This window comes from Ornithorhynchus anatinus, chromosome 2 (genome assembly GCF_004115215.2).
Source record: "Ornithorhynchus anatinus isolate Pmale09 chromosome 2, mOrnAna1.pri.v4, whole genome shotgun sequence".
Lineage (NCBI taxonomy): Eukaryota > Metazoa > Chordata > Mammalia > Monotremata > Ornithorhynchidae > Ornithorhynchus > Ornithorhynchus anatinus.
In genome coordinates this window covers 81,838,973-81,854,546 of record NC_041729.1, presented here as the reverse complement: position 1 = coordinate 81,854,546, position 15,574 = coordinate 81,838,973, and the positions used below count along the sequence as shown (strand labels likewise).

At 39.0% G+C, this 15,574-nt stretch overlaps 1 protein-coding gene across 5 annotated transcripts in view; it reads left to right on the top strand.

The window, feature by feature from the left end:
• Positions 1–15,574, top strand: part of UTRN (utrophin) — a 609,179-nt gene that overhangs the window by 506,928 nt on the left and 86,677 nt on the right. For all 5 annotated transcript variants that reach the window (XM_029047836.2, XM_029047843.2, XM_029047848.2 and 2 more), the window contains 2 exons: positions 14,004–14,065; positions 15,238–15,312. In XM_029047836.2, coding sequence (XP_028903669.1) covers positions 14,004–14,065; positions 15,238–15,312 — 137 coding nt within the window. The remainder of the gene's footprint in view (positions 1–14,003; positions 14,066–15,237; positions 15,313–15,574) is intronic.

The window sequence follows — 15,574 nt, the reverse complement described above, 5'->3', positions numbered from 1 at the left end:
TTACAGTCTCAATCCCCATTTTACAGATGAAGTAATTGAGGTTCAGAGAAGTGAAGTGACTTACCCAAGGACACAAAGCAGACAAGTGGCAGAGCTGGAATTATTTATCCCAGTGTTTAGAGCAGTTCTTGACACATACTTAATGTGTAATGGCTGTAATTATGAATATTATTATTAAGCACAAGAAATGGAATGAATTTTTAATATCTCTCCCATTTTCTGTCTTCTCATTCTCAACTTTTTCCCCTCACACTCTGATGCTTCTTCATCAGCGCCCATGAACACAGTGCTACTTGCTCATTAACGCACATTAACTCTAACAAAGTACACTCCACACTCTTCGTCTGAGTTTGTCATGCTTTTTGGATTTGGATCTATGCTGAAAGGGAGTGGATTGGGGAGAATGCTGCAATTCATTTAGTAAAGAGCAGCAAAAATCATCTTCCTTGAATCAGCCCCAATTGTGTTGCTTCCTGTGTCAGCAGCCTAGAGTAACTACCCATCAAATCAAACCACAAGCTTCAAATTGGTGATCAAATGTCCCAGTTTTCCCAGATCATCCCCAGTTTCTTTTGTGCTGCAAGATTCTGTGAAGTGTTCAAAGCTCAGATTTTAAGACTAGACTAATTATTATTAACATAATATATAATCAATCAATGAAAAAACAGTGTAGCTTAGTGGATACAGCATGGGTTTGGGAGTCAGAAGGACCTGGGTGCTAATCTCAGTTCCACCACTTGTCTGCTATCTGACCCAGACTTAACATCTATCTGCTTCAGTTCCTACATCTGTAAAATGGGGATTAAAACTGTGAGCCCCTTATGGGACAAGGACTGTGTCCAACGTGATTAACTTGTACCTACCCCAGTGTTTAGTGCTGAGCCTAGACAATAGACAGAGAAGCAGCGTGGCTCAGTAGAAAGAGCACGGGTTTCGGAGTCAGAGGTCATGGGCTCGAATCCCGGCTCTGCCACTTGGCAGCTGTGTGACTGTGGGCAAGTCACTTAACTTCTCTGTGCCTCAGTTCCCTCATCTGTCAAATGGGGATTAAGACTGTGAGCTTCACGTGGGACCACCTGATTACCCTGTATCTGCCCCAGCGCTTAGAACAGTGCTCTGCACATAGTAAGCGCTTAACAAATACCAACATTATTATGATTATTAATAGTAAGTGTTTAGCAAAGTCTGTAAAAAAGAATCTATCATACGTATTGAGTGCTTACTGTCTGCAGACCACTGTACTAAGAATTTGGGAGAGTATACTATAACAGAATTGGTAGAAATGTTCCTTGCCCACAATGAGCTTGCAGTCTAGAGTGGGAGAAAGACATTAATATAAATAAATTACTGATATATATGTGGTATGTATGTGCTGTGGGACTGAGAGAGGGCTGAATAGAGGGATCAAATCCAAGTGCAAAAGTGACACAGAGGGAAGTGGGAGAAGAGATAATAATAATGGTGTTTGTTCAGCGCTTACTATGTGCCAAGCACTGTTCTAAGCACTCGGGTAGATACAAGGTTTTCAGGTTGGCCACAGTCCCTATACCATGTGGGGGTTACAGTTTTCACCTTCATTTTACAGATGAGGTAATTGAGGCATAGAGAAGTGAAGTAACTTGCTCAAGGTCACACAGCAGACAAGTGACAGAGCTGGGATTAGAACCTGGGTCCTTCTGGTTTCCAGACCGGGCTTTATCCACTACACCATGCTGCTTCTCTTGGAAATGAGGGCTTAATCATGGAAGGCCTCATGGAAGAGATGTGTTTTTAATAAGGCTTTGATTGTGGGGAAAATGATTGTCTGTCGGACATGAAGAGGGAGATTGTTCCAGGCCAGAGGCAAGACATAGCCAAGAGGTTGGCAACGAGATAGACGAGATCGAGCTACAATGTGAAGGTTGGCATTAGAGGAATAAAGTGTGTGGTTGTAGTAGGAAGTCAGGGAGATAAGGTAGGAGAGTTCAAGGTGATTGAGTGGGCAAGGAGTTTCTGTTTGTGGCCGTGGGTGGACAACTACTGGAAGTTCTTGAGGAATGGGGAACATGAACTGAACATTTTTGCATAAAAATGATCCAGGCAGCAGAGTGAAATATGGACTGTAGTGGGGAGAGATAGGAGGCAGGGAGGTCAGCAAGCAGGCTGATATAATAATAATAATAGTAATACTGTACCAAGTGCTAGAGTAGATACAAAATTATATGGTTTGACATAGCTCCTACACCACGTGGGGCTCACAGTGTAAGTAGGAGAGAGAACAGCTATTGAATCCCATTTTATAGATGAGGATACTGAGGCATGGCGACATTAAATGGTAGTGCCAGATTAGGACCCAGGACCTCTGTCTCCCCGGCCAGTGTCCTTTCCACTGGGCCACAATGCTTCTTGTCTGGTCATTTGAGGCCCTAAACTCTCTGGGCCACCCCACAGTTCTGAAGTTCTTCTTCCACCCTTCCTACTACCATTCTGCCTTGCATCATGGGTTTAAAGCCTTGTCCACTTCAAACAGCTCAGGGAACTGGGGACAGCTCTCCCTCCCTGCCTCATTAGCCAGGTCACCCAACTGGTTGGACAGAATCCTCCATGACGATGGCAATTTTGAAGATCTGTGACCTGCCAATAGGGTTTACAAGCAGAAGCCCTGAGATAAAGAAACTTAGTTTTCCTTTAATGCCCTCTACTATCGGGTCTGTCTTCAGTTAATTATTCTCACTTTCTGCTCAACCCTAGGTTGGCCTCTGCTCCAGCCAAACTTCCAGTCATACCACACACAGTTCATTTAACATCTTTTCCACTGTACATGCCAGCACACCTGGAATGCCTGCTCTCCCTTTATTCTCTGCCAAATCCTCATCCTTCCCTCTCTCAAAAATGTCTGAAAACTCACTGCCTCCATCCAATTAGAGTCACTCTAATTTCCCTTTAACACTCACATATACCTGTTTAGTATATATTTGTTTCATAGAGTAATTTGTGTCATATGTATCTTTAATTGTGTTTGTTCTGTCTCCTTTATGAAATTAGACTGTAAGCCCGTCAAATGGCAGGGACTGTCTCTATCTGTTGCCGACTTGTTCATCCCAAGCGCTTAGTACAGTGCTCTGCACATAGTAAGCGCTCAATAAATACTATTGAATGAATGAATGAATTGAATGAAATTTTGTGTTCCTCAAGGGCAGAGATTATGCTTCCGTTTTTTTATATTTGTTAAATGCTTACTATATGCCAAGAGCTGTACAAAGTGCTGGGGTAGTTACAAGCTAAGTTGGAGACAGTCCAGGTCCCACATGATGTCCACAGGCTTAATTGTCATTCTTCAGATGAGGTAACTGAGTCAGAGAGAAGTGAAATGACTTGCCCAAGACCTCACAGCAGATGTATGGCCAAGCTGGGATTAGAAGCCTGGTCCTTTTCATTCATTCATTCAATCGTATTTATTGAGCCCTTATTGTGCAGAGCACTACACAAAGCGCTTGGAAAGTATAATACAGCAATGAAGAGAGAAACAATCCTTGTCCACAATGGGCTTAAAGTCTAAAGGGGGGGATTTTCATATTGTACCTGCCTTTAAATATGGTTGACTGCCTGTTCCTCAATTTTGTCCTCCTCTTCTGTTCATTGCACTTCCATTACCAATGGCCGCCAATGATCTTTTGAGCGTCCTTCCCCTTCTGTTTACCAATGGCCTCCAATGGCGCAGTGGAAAGAGCACGGGCTTTGGAGTCAGGGCTCATGAGTTAGAATCCCAGCTCTGCCACTTGTCAGCTGTGTGACTGTGGGCAAGTCACTTAACTTCTCTGTGCCTCAGTTCCCTCATCTGTAAAATGGGGATTAAGACTGTGAGCCCCACGTGGGACAACCTGATTCACCTGTGTTTACCCCAGCGCTTAGAACAGTGCTCTGCACATAGTAAGCGCTTAACAAATACCAACATTATTATTATTATTATTATCTTTGGAGAACCCTTTCACTTCTGCTTACCAGGGGCCTCCAGTGATCTTTTGAGGCCTTCCACTTCTGTTTGCTGGTGGCCTCCAGTGATCTTTTGAGAGCACTGCCTCTTTCTCTATCCCCAGTATATCTGTCCACCTTTAGCAGCTGCTCCTCTAAAATATGCCAAAGGAGATTCCTTCAGCTCCATCTTCCCACTCTTTTGTCCACACTCCCTTCCTTTTTCCCTATTCTTTGTCTTTTCACGTGAACTTGATATGAGGCAACAGTAGGGCCATTATTGGAGATTTTGGTATGGTGAGGAGAGGGGTATCTTGTGGTGTCCCTATCTGCATATGGATTTACCATAAGACTATTGTTAATAGTAGCACAACAGTCAATCAGGGGTATTTATGGAACATGGTATATATTGAGCACTTATTTTGTGCAGAGTACTGTAATAACCACTTAGGAGGGTACAGTACAACAGAGTTGGTAGATATGTTCGCTGCCCACCAGTAGCTTCTAAGTCTAGAGAAGGAGATAGGCATGAAAATAAATTAAGGTTATGTACATAATAATGTTGGTATTTGTTCAGCGCTTACTATGTGCCGAGCACTGTTCTAAGCGCTGGGGTAGACACAGGGGAATCAGGTTGTCCCACATGGGGCTCACAGTCTTAATCCCCATTTTACAGATGAGGGAACTGAGGCACAGAGAAGTTAAGTGACTTGCCCACAGTCACACAGCCGACAAGTGGCAGAGCTGGGATTCGAACTCATGAGCCCTGACTCCAAAGCCCGTGCTCTTTCCAATGAGCCACGAGTGCTGTGGGGTGAGAACTTTAGTGCTTAAATGGTGCAGATCCAAGTGCAGAGGTAATATAGAAGGGAGAGGGAGTACAGGAAATGAGGGCTTAGTTGGGAAATGCCTGTTGGAGGAGATGTGATTTTAATAAGGCTTTGAAGGAGAAGAGAATGGTGGTATGTTGTATATGTGGGAGGACGTGGGCAAAGGATCAGTGGTAAGACAGACTATATAGAGGTATAGAGAGAATAGGTTGGTTTTAGAGGAGCAGAGTGTTCAGATTGTGTCAAGAAGCGTTAGGATGGTGTAGAACCCATTGAATTTGGCAAGAAGGAGGTCATTTTCCTTGGAGTAAAGGGAATAGACTTTAAGACTATAAGCTTGTTGTGGTCAGGGAATTTGTCTACCATGTCTGTTATATTGTTATATTATACTCTTCCAAGCACTTGGTACAGTGTTCTGCATCAAAATGGGGATTTGATTCTGTGTGCAGAATCATATATATTGATTGAATCATATATATTCAATCAAAAATATGATTGAATAGAAGTCAAATTGGAGGGCATCAAGGAGAGACTTGGAGAAGAGAAGACTGAGGAAGCAAGCATAGATGACTAACTTACAGAGTTTGGGTAGAAGAGTGATTTGGTGATAACTGGAGGAAGCCTGTGGGGGTGGTGAGGGTCAAGGAAGGACTTTCTTAGGATAGAAGACAGGGAGTGTTGTTTAGGCTAGGGGATACATGAGCATGTTTGAAAGAAGTGGGAAAGGAGTCATTGAAAAATGAATGGATGAAGATCAAGGTCAGTATGGTTACACTTGTTTTGAGAAAGTGTGAAGGAATGGGGTTGGGGTGGCAGGTGGAGGGACCAATGTACTAAACTTTTCGGAGTGTGCAGTATAGGTAAAATACACCATCATTGCCCACAAGAAACTGGAGCTTCCAACTATTTACTGATGGGAGGGAAAAGAGGTACAGCTGACTATAAGAAGAGAATGAAAAAATGATTAAGTGACTGAATAGATGCATAAATAACAGAACATAAATCGATTATTTGCTACTAGCGGCTGTGAATACAGAAATGCTGAGGTAGTTAGGATGAGCTGAAGGTCAGGTTATGAAAGGAGATGTTTAAAGTCAGATTCACTAGAAAGATGGGTAGAACAACAAAATTTAATTAAAAAATTAAATTAGAAATAAAAGACATAATCCAGAAAAGGAGAAACCAAAGTGGTTTAAATACAATTAAATGATGATTAAATAGTATTTCAGAGTGTAAGCAGAAATGTAAGGAAAAGCAAATGGATCATTATCTCCAGGCAGTCACAGTGTCTTGGGGTAGATATGTGAATTTGACCAATTAGGCAGCTGTTATGATATAGAATTAGGTTCAGTGTTTATTTAACACTACAGTGTTAAGCTTGAATTCTAGAAATTAAGGAATAAAGAAAACTGGGGACATAAATGTTTCTAGGCTCAAAGCTTTCATTTATATTTTATATCTTTTGGAAGTTTTAAACACTTTTCCATAAAATGGTCTCCCATGCTGTTTCCTTTTTCAAGTTATTTTTGCATTCTTAACTTGGAGCAAATTGCATCCCAGTGTAACTTAGCCTTGACATGTATGCTTTGGAAGAGTGATAGAATCTTTATTTTAGGTGGGATGTTTTATGTGTTATACAAAGCATAAAGAAGGGTTTTTTTAGTCTGAATTGAAATTTAAATCTTCAATTTTTCATGCTTTCTCCAAGAGACACCATTTTAACTTCTTGTTCAGCTTATTCAAGCTAAACCTTTGTGTTCCCAGCTGTGTGGGAAGACTTAAAATGCAAAGGAAATGTTCTTTAATAAAGTCAGGATCATTTTCCTTGTGATTCTCAGGCCAGAAACCGTTATAAAATGTAACTGCATGTTTCATGATGTATATATTTCCTCAATTTAAATTCTAAGGTCCAGAGAAGTGTTGGGAGACATGGAATTCAAAGATAAAACCACATTAGTAGCAGCGATGGTCATGATGGTGGTGGCATTTGTTTTACACTTACTATATGCTAAGCATTGTACTAGTGTTGGGGAAGATAATAGTGATAATACTAATTATGGTATTTGTTAAGCACTTAGTTTCTAGACTGTAAGCTTGTTGTGGGCAAGGAACGTGCCTACCAACTGTGTTACATTGTACTCTCCTAAATGCTTACCACAGTGCACTGCACACCTAAGTGCTCAGTAAATACTGTTAATTGGTTGATACTATGTGCCAAGCATTGTACTAGCTTCTGCGGTAGGCTTGTAAATGAAAGTTGTATCATTGCTTAGTACAGTCGTGGACACAGAGTAAGCACTTAAATACTATACTTATTATTATCCGGACTCTGCCCCTTGCCTGATGGGTGATCTTGGGCAAGTCCTTTAACTTTGCTGTGCCTCGGTTTCCTCATCTGTAAAATGGGGATTTGATATTCTTCTTAGTGCTTAGTATAATGTTCTGTATATAATAAGCACTCGGTAAATACCATTGATTGATTGGTGCCTCTTCTCCATCATACTTAAAATGTAAATCCCATGTAGGACAAGGACTGTGTCTGACCTGATTGTCTTCTATCTACCCTAGTGCTTAGTGCAATGATTGAGATATACACTAAGTGCTTAACAAATACCACCATTATGAGCTCTTTCCCCTATCTGTCATATTCTTAATAAACTTTACACAAGCTGTAAAGAATTCGTCTAATTAGCTTGAAAAAACCTTACTTGCTGGCTGCATTTATCCATGAATAATCTTTATTGAGCACTTACTCTGTACTAAGACTGTACTAAGCACTTGGAAGAGGACAGAGTTAATAGATTTGACCCTGACCTCAAGGATCTTACAGTTGCATATTGAATGGAAGTAAGCTCATCCTATGATTCGTAGAACAGCAAGGGGTTAAGGTGGTTTGGTGCCTTCTAAGATTTCCAGTGGACAGTGGGTGAATTGGAGAAGTGCCAGAGGACATTAGAGGTAAGGTCTAGCCTTCAGTGAGCCCATTCCTTTCATGATGATGAATCCAGAATTCATTCATCCCTACCTTTCTGTGCTTTCCGCAAGACAGAAACTCAGCCAGCTACTCTTTCAGTAGGGCTGTCGTTAGCCTTGGAAGATGATAAAGCTAACCAGGTGTAAGACGTCCTTTCAACTCAGCACATCACTCCTTAAGATGGAGGGATTGTAATGGAGATTGGGGAAACTCAACACTGAGTTTCTCTGAGTCTGCCTTTGTTTCTTGTTCCCTAATAATCTTATCTTATCCTGCCTGCCTTGACTACTGCATCTTATGCACATAACTTCATACTTTGCTGCTTCACCTACCTATAATTTATATGATTTATATATATATTTATATAATTTATTTTGTTTGTCTCCCCCACTAGACTATAAACTCTTTGAGGGCAGACGTAATGTCTGCCAACTGTTTTGCGTTGTATTTTCTCAAGAGCTTAGTACAGCACTATGCAGACAGTGCACAATGAACACCACTGATTGATTGATTGACTGATTACCTCAATCTGCATGTGAATCTTTTGTATTTGCTGTATCGGACTCTGTGAGCTAGTCATTTGATTTCCATATTATCCCTAACTACTTTGGTTAATCCTCGGGAATGGCAGTTTCTTTTAATGATTTCAGAATGCCCTGCATGCATGAGATGCCGTCAGTTTGGTTCAGAAGTTTCAAATGTTTTAGTATTGTTAGTAACTCTGGAATTTTTCAAACTTACATGGATTTTGTTTTCAGAGATATCACCTGTACCTGGACTACTAGGATTTGTAGTCATTTCATGTATTAAATTTTCTACATAATTATTTTTATCCTATCTAAGTTGCCCATCAGTGGATACTCCTTATTAGGATCAGTGCCAGTTAAACACATAGGCTGTTTGTGATGTTTTTACTCTATTTTAGTTGCCTAGTGTGGGAGAAGGGGCAATGTTTTGGCTGCAACACTTTGCAGCTGTTCAAATATGACTCGTTCCTAGATGGTGGCTGGGTGCCCATTTTGCAGTACAAAACAATCCTAGCTGCAGCCAATTACATTGATTTCTTTTTAAAAGCAAGTTGCTGTTACAGTCTTAGAACCAGAGGCTGCATTTATTCTCAGTCCCTAGCTTTTCTGCCTAATGATTCAACTCATGTTGAATTCACAAAGGAAATTGCAGTTTTCCCCTTCCATCTGGGTGCCAAATGTGTTTAGTCCCTCTCAACCTATTAGGCAAAAGAGCAATTACCAGATTGAGAATAATTGGCATAACTAGGATGTTCAATTCATGGATACTCAGTTCTCTCATTTAGATTTTGGTTTTTCTATACTTAGTCACAAGGATTTTGTGAGTTGATGAAGAGGCCAAGGGTGGGCTTTTTCAATATTGAATAGCCCTCCTCTTTATCAGAGTGCCTTGTGTTGGTTTCTTTTTCCAGGTATTTATGACTCAGCCATAAAATTTGTCCCTGGTTTAAATTTTGGAAAAGCTTTAGTTGTAGTGTTGAGTAGATGTTTGTGGGCAAGTCTGAATCAGATGCACCACCTGTATTTTAGTACTTGAATTAAATTCTAAATACTTGTAACACAAAAATCGAATCTTAGATGGTGAAATTAAGAAGTCGTGAAATTTCTTCCCAAATTGAATACCGGTATTGATACTGATTCCCCCTACTTTCAAGGGACTCAATCTAATGTAGGAGTGATAATAAACATAAATTGACATATTATAGTTAAATGTGAGCAAATGGTAGAAGTAATAACACATATGAATAAATAAATGTATGACATCATGGGATGGTTTGACCAATTAATAGTTTTTATGAAGTGTTTACTGTATGCAGAACACTGTATTAAGTGCTTGGAAGCATATGATAGTAAACATTATCCCTGCCCTCATGGAGTTTACAGTTTGGCAGGGGAAGACAGCCACTAAAATAAATTACAGGAGGGAGGAAGCAATAGAGCATAATGAGTTGTGTATAGAAGTGCAAAAGTTGGTGTATGTGACTAATGATTAGGGGACAGACAAATGTTGAGGAGTGTAGGGGAGATGAGAAACCAATCAGGGAAGGGCTCCTGAAGTGATGTATTTTCAGAGGGACAGCATTGAAGATAGAAAGAATACTGGCTGCACTGATGTTAAAGGAGGAGAGTTTTGGGAAGTAGGGAAGTTGCACATTGGCTAAGAGGAACAAATGGGGCAAAATGAGGTATAGTATGAGTAGAACTAAGACAAGAAAGGGAGGGAATTCTGATATGTTCCTTGAAGCTGATGGTTACAAGTTTCAAGCCCTTAGAAGCACTTGATATTCACTCCATCCTCAGCCTCACAGCACTTATGTACATATCCTGATGTTATTTTACTACCTGTCTCCATTTCTAGACTGCAAATTCCTTATGGACAGGAACATGCCTACCAATTTTGTTGTATTGCACTCTTCACAAGGGCTTAGTACAGTGCTCTGCACACAGTAAGCACTCAATAAGTGCCATTGATTGATCTACAGCATTTGCCTTTTAATCCAAATTTCTCATTACAAAGTATCATGCTTCTTTGTTTTTAAGTACTTACTATGTGTCAAGCACTATTTTAACCACTGAGGTAGATACAATTAGGCTGGGCACAGTTGTTGTCCTACCTGGGGCTCATAGTCTAAATAAGAGGGCAAACGGGTAATGAATTCCTGTTTTTCAGTACTGCTTACTAGTGCCATGCTCTGTAGATACAGTATAAGCAGATAAGACACAGTCCTAGCTGAGAAGCAACGTGGCTTTTTGGAGAGAGTATAGGCCTGGCAATCAAAAGACATGGGTTCTAATCCCAGATCCACCTCTTGTCTGCTTTGTGACCTTGGGCAAGTCACTTAATTTATTTAACTTATTTACTTAATTTAGAGAAGCAGTGTGGCTCAATGGCAGTAGCCCGGGCTTGGAAGTCAGAGGTCATGGGTTCGAATCCCAGTTCTGCAACTTGTCAGCTGTGTGACTGTGGGCAAGTCACTTAACTTCTCTGTGCCCCAGTTACCTCATCTGTAAAATGGGGATTAAGACTGTGAGCCTCTCGTGGGACAACCTGATTACCCTGTATCTACCTCAGCGCTTAGAACAGTGCTCTGCACATAGTAAGCGCTTAACAAATACCAACATTATTATTATTTGGGCCTCAGTTTCCTCATCTGTAGCATGAAAATTGAATCCTACTCCCTGCTTCTTAGATTGTGAGTCCCATATGGGACAGGGACTGTGTCCAATCTGATTATCTTGTATCTACCCCAGCATTTAATACACAGCTCAAAGTAAGTGCTTAAGAAGTTCCTAAAAAAATCCCTGTCTCACATGAATCTCACAGTCTAAGGGAGAGGGCAAGCACCATAACTAAATGCAGATATCTTTTATAGAATCAAGGAGCTGATGGGAACTACAAGTGGTGATACTGTGCTGGCTAACTGAAATATCCAGGATTGATGATTGTCTATTCTTTTTTTGAAATTATTCCAGATGGGGAGCCAACAGCTCCTTTTATGGCCCACCTCACCGTCTTCCTTATTTCCAAATGAAATGAATTCTGCTATAATTGGATCTGTGTACAACCAAAATATTTCCAGAAAAAATATGCAATGCCCTTGTAGGCTAGGGGCCTCAATAAAAGACTTTAACCAGCATGACAATCTTAGCTGATCAACCCTTCTTGGATGTCGCCACCCAATAGGCAAAATGAGCAAGAATAAATATATCATTGAATCTTCCCATAGTGGAATGGGGTGAAGAAGTTGGTAAAATTAAGCAACTAGAACCTTCTAAACTAAAAGATCTTCTGAGAACAGGTGGGTAGGGCATCAGAATAGGCAAATAGAAAGTATTTTGCTGATTTGATCAGCAAACAATAATTCTCCCACTCACAGGCCTAGCCTCTGAATGATAATACTAAGTTCCCTCCTGAGCAACTCTGACTTTTAGTACTGTTGTTGATTGATGGCCACTTCTCATTCCAGTGCATGCAATAAAACAAAATCTTACTGTATTTCAGTGTGCAAATATATGTGTCAATGCACAGATATATCTAAGAATAGATTATTTGATGTTCTAAGCTCCTTAATTCTTCAAATTGTCATAAACTCCCTCTAGCCTGTAAATTCCTCAGGGGCACAGACCATCTCTACCAGTTCTTTTGTACTGTAGTTTCCTAACACTTACTGTAGTGAAATGCTCACGGTAAGCACCCAATAAATAGCTTTGTTCCAGTGGTTAGTATACTTTGTGACTTTTTTTGGCGTCTCATTGTTTTCTGGTTCTTAATGTGTTAGAGAAATTCACAGTTTCATTTGTCATTGGGCTAGTTTTGTCACTGGGTGTGATGTAACTTTCTTGCCTAAGGTGTATTTTGCAATATGATTGTTTGGGACAGAAAATAGGATTTTGGAAAATATAGTTTTTTTCACCACTAAAGATATCAGTACTAAACTCCTTAAAATTTCCCATATTAAAATGTTGATAAAATAGTGGGGCTGTCCCCTCAGATACTCTTAATTATTTCATCTAACCTTTCTCTTTATATATACATATATACATCATATATATATAAAGTATATATGTATAAAATATATGTATTCATACAAAAGAGATATTAAATATGTCCTCCAGTGTTTAGAACACATTAAATTCATTGGAAATTAATTCTAGATATTACTCTGAAAGTAGTACATTATTCCTACTGAGTGAACAGATAAATTAACTGATTCCTATTGGAGATTAAACATTCCCTTGAACTGGGTTTTCCTTTGTTGTCTGTATTTCAATTATGAGGATAAATTCGAACATACCTTCCAGTCCCTTACCCTGTATATATTTGAAGTCATGTGAAATCAGGAATGAAGGAGAACAGATCCCTATTTAGACTACCTTTAGTAATTCAGGTCAGGTAAGATAATTAAGGAATTCAGGTGAGGACTCAGTCAGGTAAAAGCTTGTTGGGGACGAAATGATCTAGATTGGTTGTCTGAATTGATTGCATTATCTAGCTAATTTTCAATTCTCTATTTACTTTGCCTGTATGGATACAGATCAAATAGTGTAGTCACTGACATATTTTATCGATTAAACGTGTTAAATACCGAGTTCCATTATTCCATGTGTAAATCCACTCTGTAAGGATGACGAGAGTCAAAAACCATGCTGATCACCATAATGCTGTTATGTGTACTAGCCTTACTTTTCATGCTTTTCAAATAGTTGAGATTTAGCTCACTCGTCTAACCTCAAGTTTAAAGTGCACCGATATTTTGAATTTCTTAAATCGAATCTAATCTTAAGAAAGTCCATATTCTGAACTAGTGAGTACTTCTTGTCTAGGGTAAAGGCTTTACTTTTTTTTTAATTAAACGCCATCTACAAAACACAGTGTTATTCAGGCAGCTGTAGCCGAAGATTAAAATACATTGTCTGATTAAATTTGTTTATTTATAGAAAGCAAAATATTCTGTAGTTTATCCCAGAGAACATAATTTTTTCATGAAACAGTGTCCCCAAATCTCTGCTTCTCTAAACAACTGAAGTCTTACTTTGAGTTGTTAAAATGGGTCTGTCATGTTGAAAATTACTTGATCTAATTGAAATGTGGACTTTGACCAAACACTTTCTCCTTTAATTTTAATTCTATCAATATGTCAAGTGTAATTTTAGCATCTATATCTATTTGTGGCCTATTTATTTTTTCAAAATTGCTATGGGAAGACAGTGGATTTCCTGAGTCTATTAGTATTCTCTTAGCGTCAAAACACACTTATTTTGAACTACTCTTTTTATGTCTCCCCACCCTGATGACAGCAACATATCTCTGATTTCTTTCCCTTTTCCCTTTATTACCACCATCATCTTCCTCAGAATCTGAAATCCAAAGCTGAAACTGCAGATAAGGATATCAGCTCTTTTACTTTCCCTTTGACTTTACAGGGATTGTTTTGTCTGTGAGGGAGAGTGAACATGTATTCCCACCTGGGGTTGAGTGCCCAGCAAGTTTATATGGCCCATCTATTTTGTTTTTAGAAGTGAGAGGGGAAATGATGGAAAATGGGCTATCACTTGGGACATGAAAGGCACAGAAGTAGTAGTTTATGTCATTAATGGACGATTTCCAAGTTTCTCAAATGGAGTTCCCAAATGGATTCTTGTAATTATGTTAGAGAGGGTTTTTTAAATTTATTTTGTGCATGATTTTGCATACTGATTTTCTCAAACGGTCTTTTCCAGTCATCAGACACAAACAACCTGTTGGGATCATCCTAAAATGACTGAACTCTTTCAATCCCTAGGTAAGTACTTTTATTTAGCAGCCACAGTTTCATGGAATATGTTGAAAAGACTGAGCTCTTTCTGCCATAACTATTACCATCATTGCCTCATGGGCTCTACAAGTCATTTAAGTAGTATACTCTGCTAGGGAATCAAAGGCTAAGTGCTACAAACATGCTCTTTAAGCATAAAAGTGGTATGTTTATTTTAAAAAACAACTTGACATTGCAACAATAGTTTCACACTTTTTATACCCTCTTCTTAAGTGGATGATCATAGTTGGCAGTTGCACAAATATGAATGCCACTGTTAATCTAAATAATAAATCTAGATGCAGTTTTGTAGGTTCTGTTTTTCTTATGAGAGCAGGCTTTTCTGGGAGATAGGCTTGGCTCTTGCCTGAAGCCATCTAAATTCAGGACAGTTCTTACTCAGTCCTGTAAATTCACTTTGGCCAGCCCTTCTCTTTTGTTCATCATATCTGATTATGAGCATTGTTGACACCTGCTATTTCTTTATCCTTTGGAAAAAAGTAATTTTTTGGAAGATGCAGCCAGGAAATTCAGAGGATGAGAGTTCTGATGCCTGTCCAGTCACTAACAAAATGTGTACACCTGATTTTTTTTGTCTAGATCAGTTCACTACATTATAAAATGGAAATTATAGTTGTATCTTCTTTGATAAAGTTTAATTATCAAAAATAACTGTAATTCTTTTTCAAATGCAAAGCAGTGTAAATGTTGAATGACTGCAGAAAGCATCTGCAATTATTTTTATGTGTTTTGTTAAGGAAAATATGAAATTTCTCATTCTGAGATTAAGAATGTATGTAATGTAAAATGTGGTAGGTTATAGATAGGAGGAAGGAAGGTCTTAAGCAGGGTGAAATACTTGTAGCCACACTACTTTTCATTTGGCTCTGTGATTTAAAAATTGTCATCACTACTTGTGATTTTAAAGTACTGCATTCCTTTTCCTAATTCTGTTATCCTTTTCCTGATGAAAATGATATCTGAAGGTATTCATGGAAAGTGCTACCTGGAAAATCATATATCAATGCAGCCTTATTGACTATATATTCCTAAATTATTTTCTCAAGTCACTGTTATGGATCCAAGCATCCTTATGTATCTACATCTGGAATTCAATATATTGTACAATAATAAAATATTTCTGTTCTGTAATATTTCAGCTGATCTGAACAATGTACGTTTCTCTGCCTACCGCACAGCCATCAAAATCCGAAGATTACAAAAAGCACTATGTTGTAAGTAATACTTCACAAGTGAATCACTTTTTGACCAGTGGAGTCTGGCAAGAATGAAGGAGTTGGAAGGTAGACTTGGGAGCTCCAGTACATATCTTTAAATTATATATTATATGTATTATATATAGAAGATATAACTGCGAACTAGCAGTGACTTCAGACATGGTGGATACTAGTGTAAATTTTCCAGGATACTTAACTAGAATAAGATCATTAACAGAAGATATCTGTAAATCCTAGCTCACTTATATTAGAACATGAA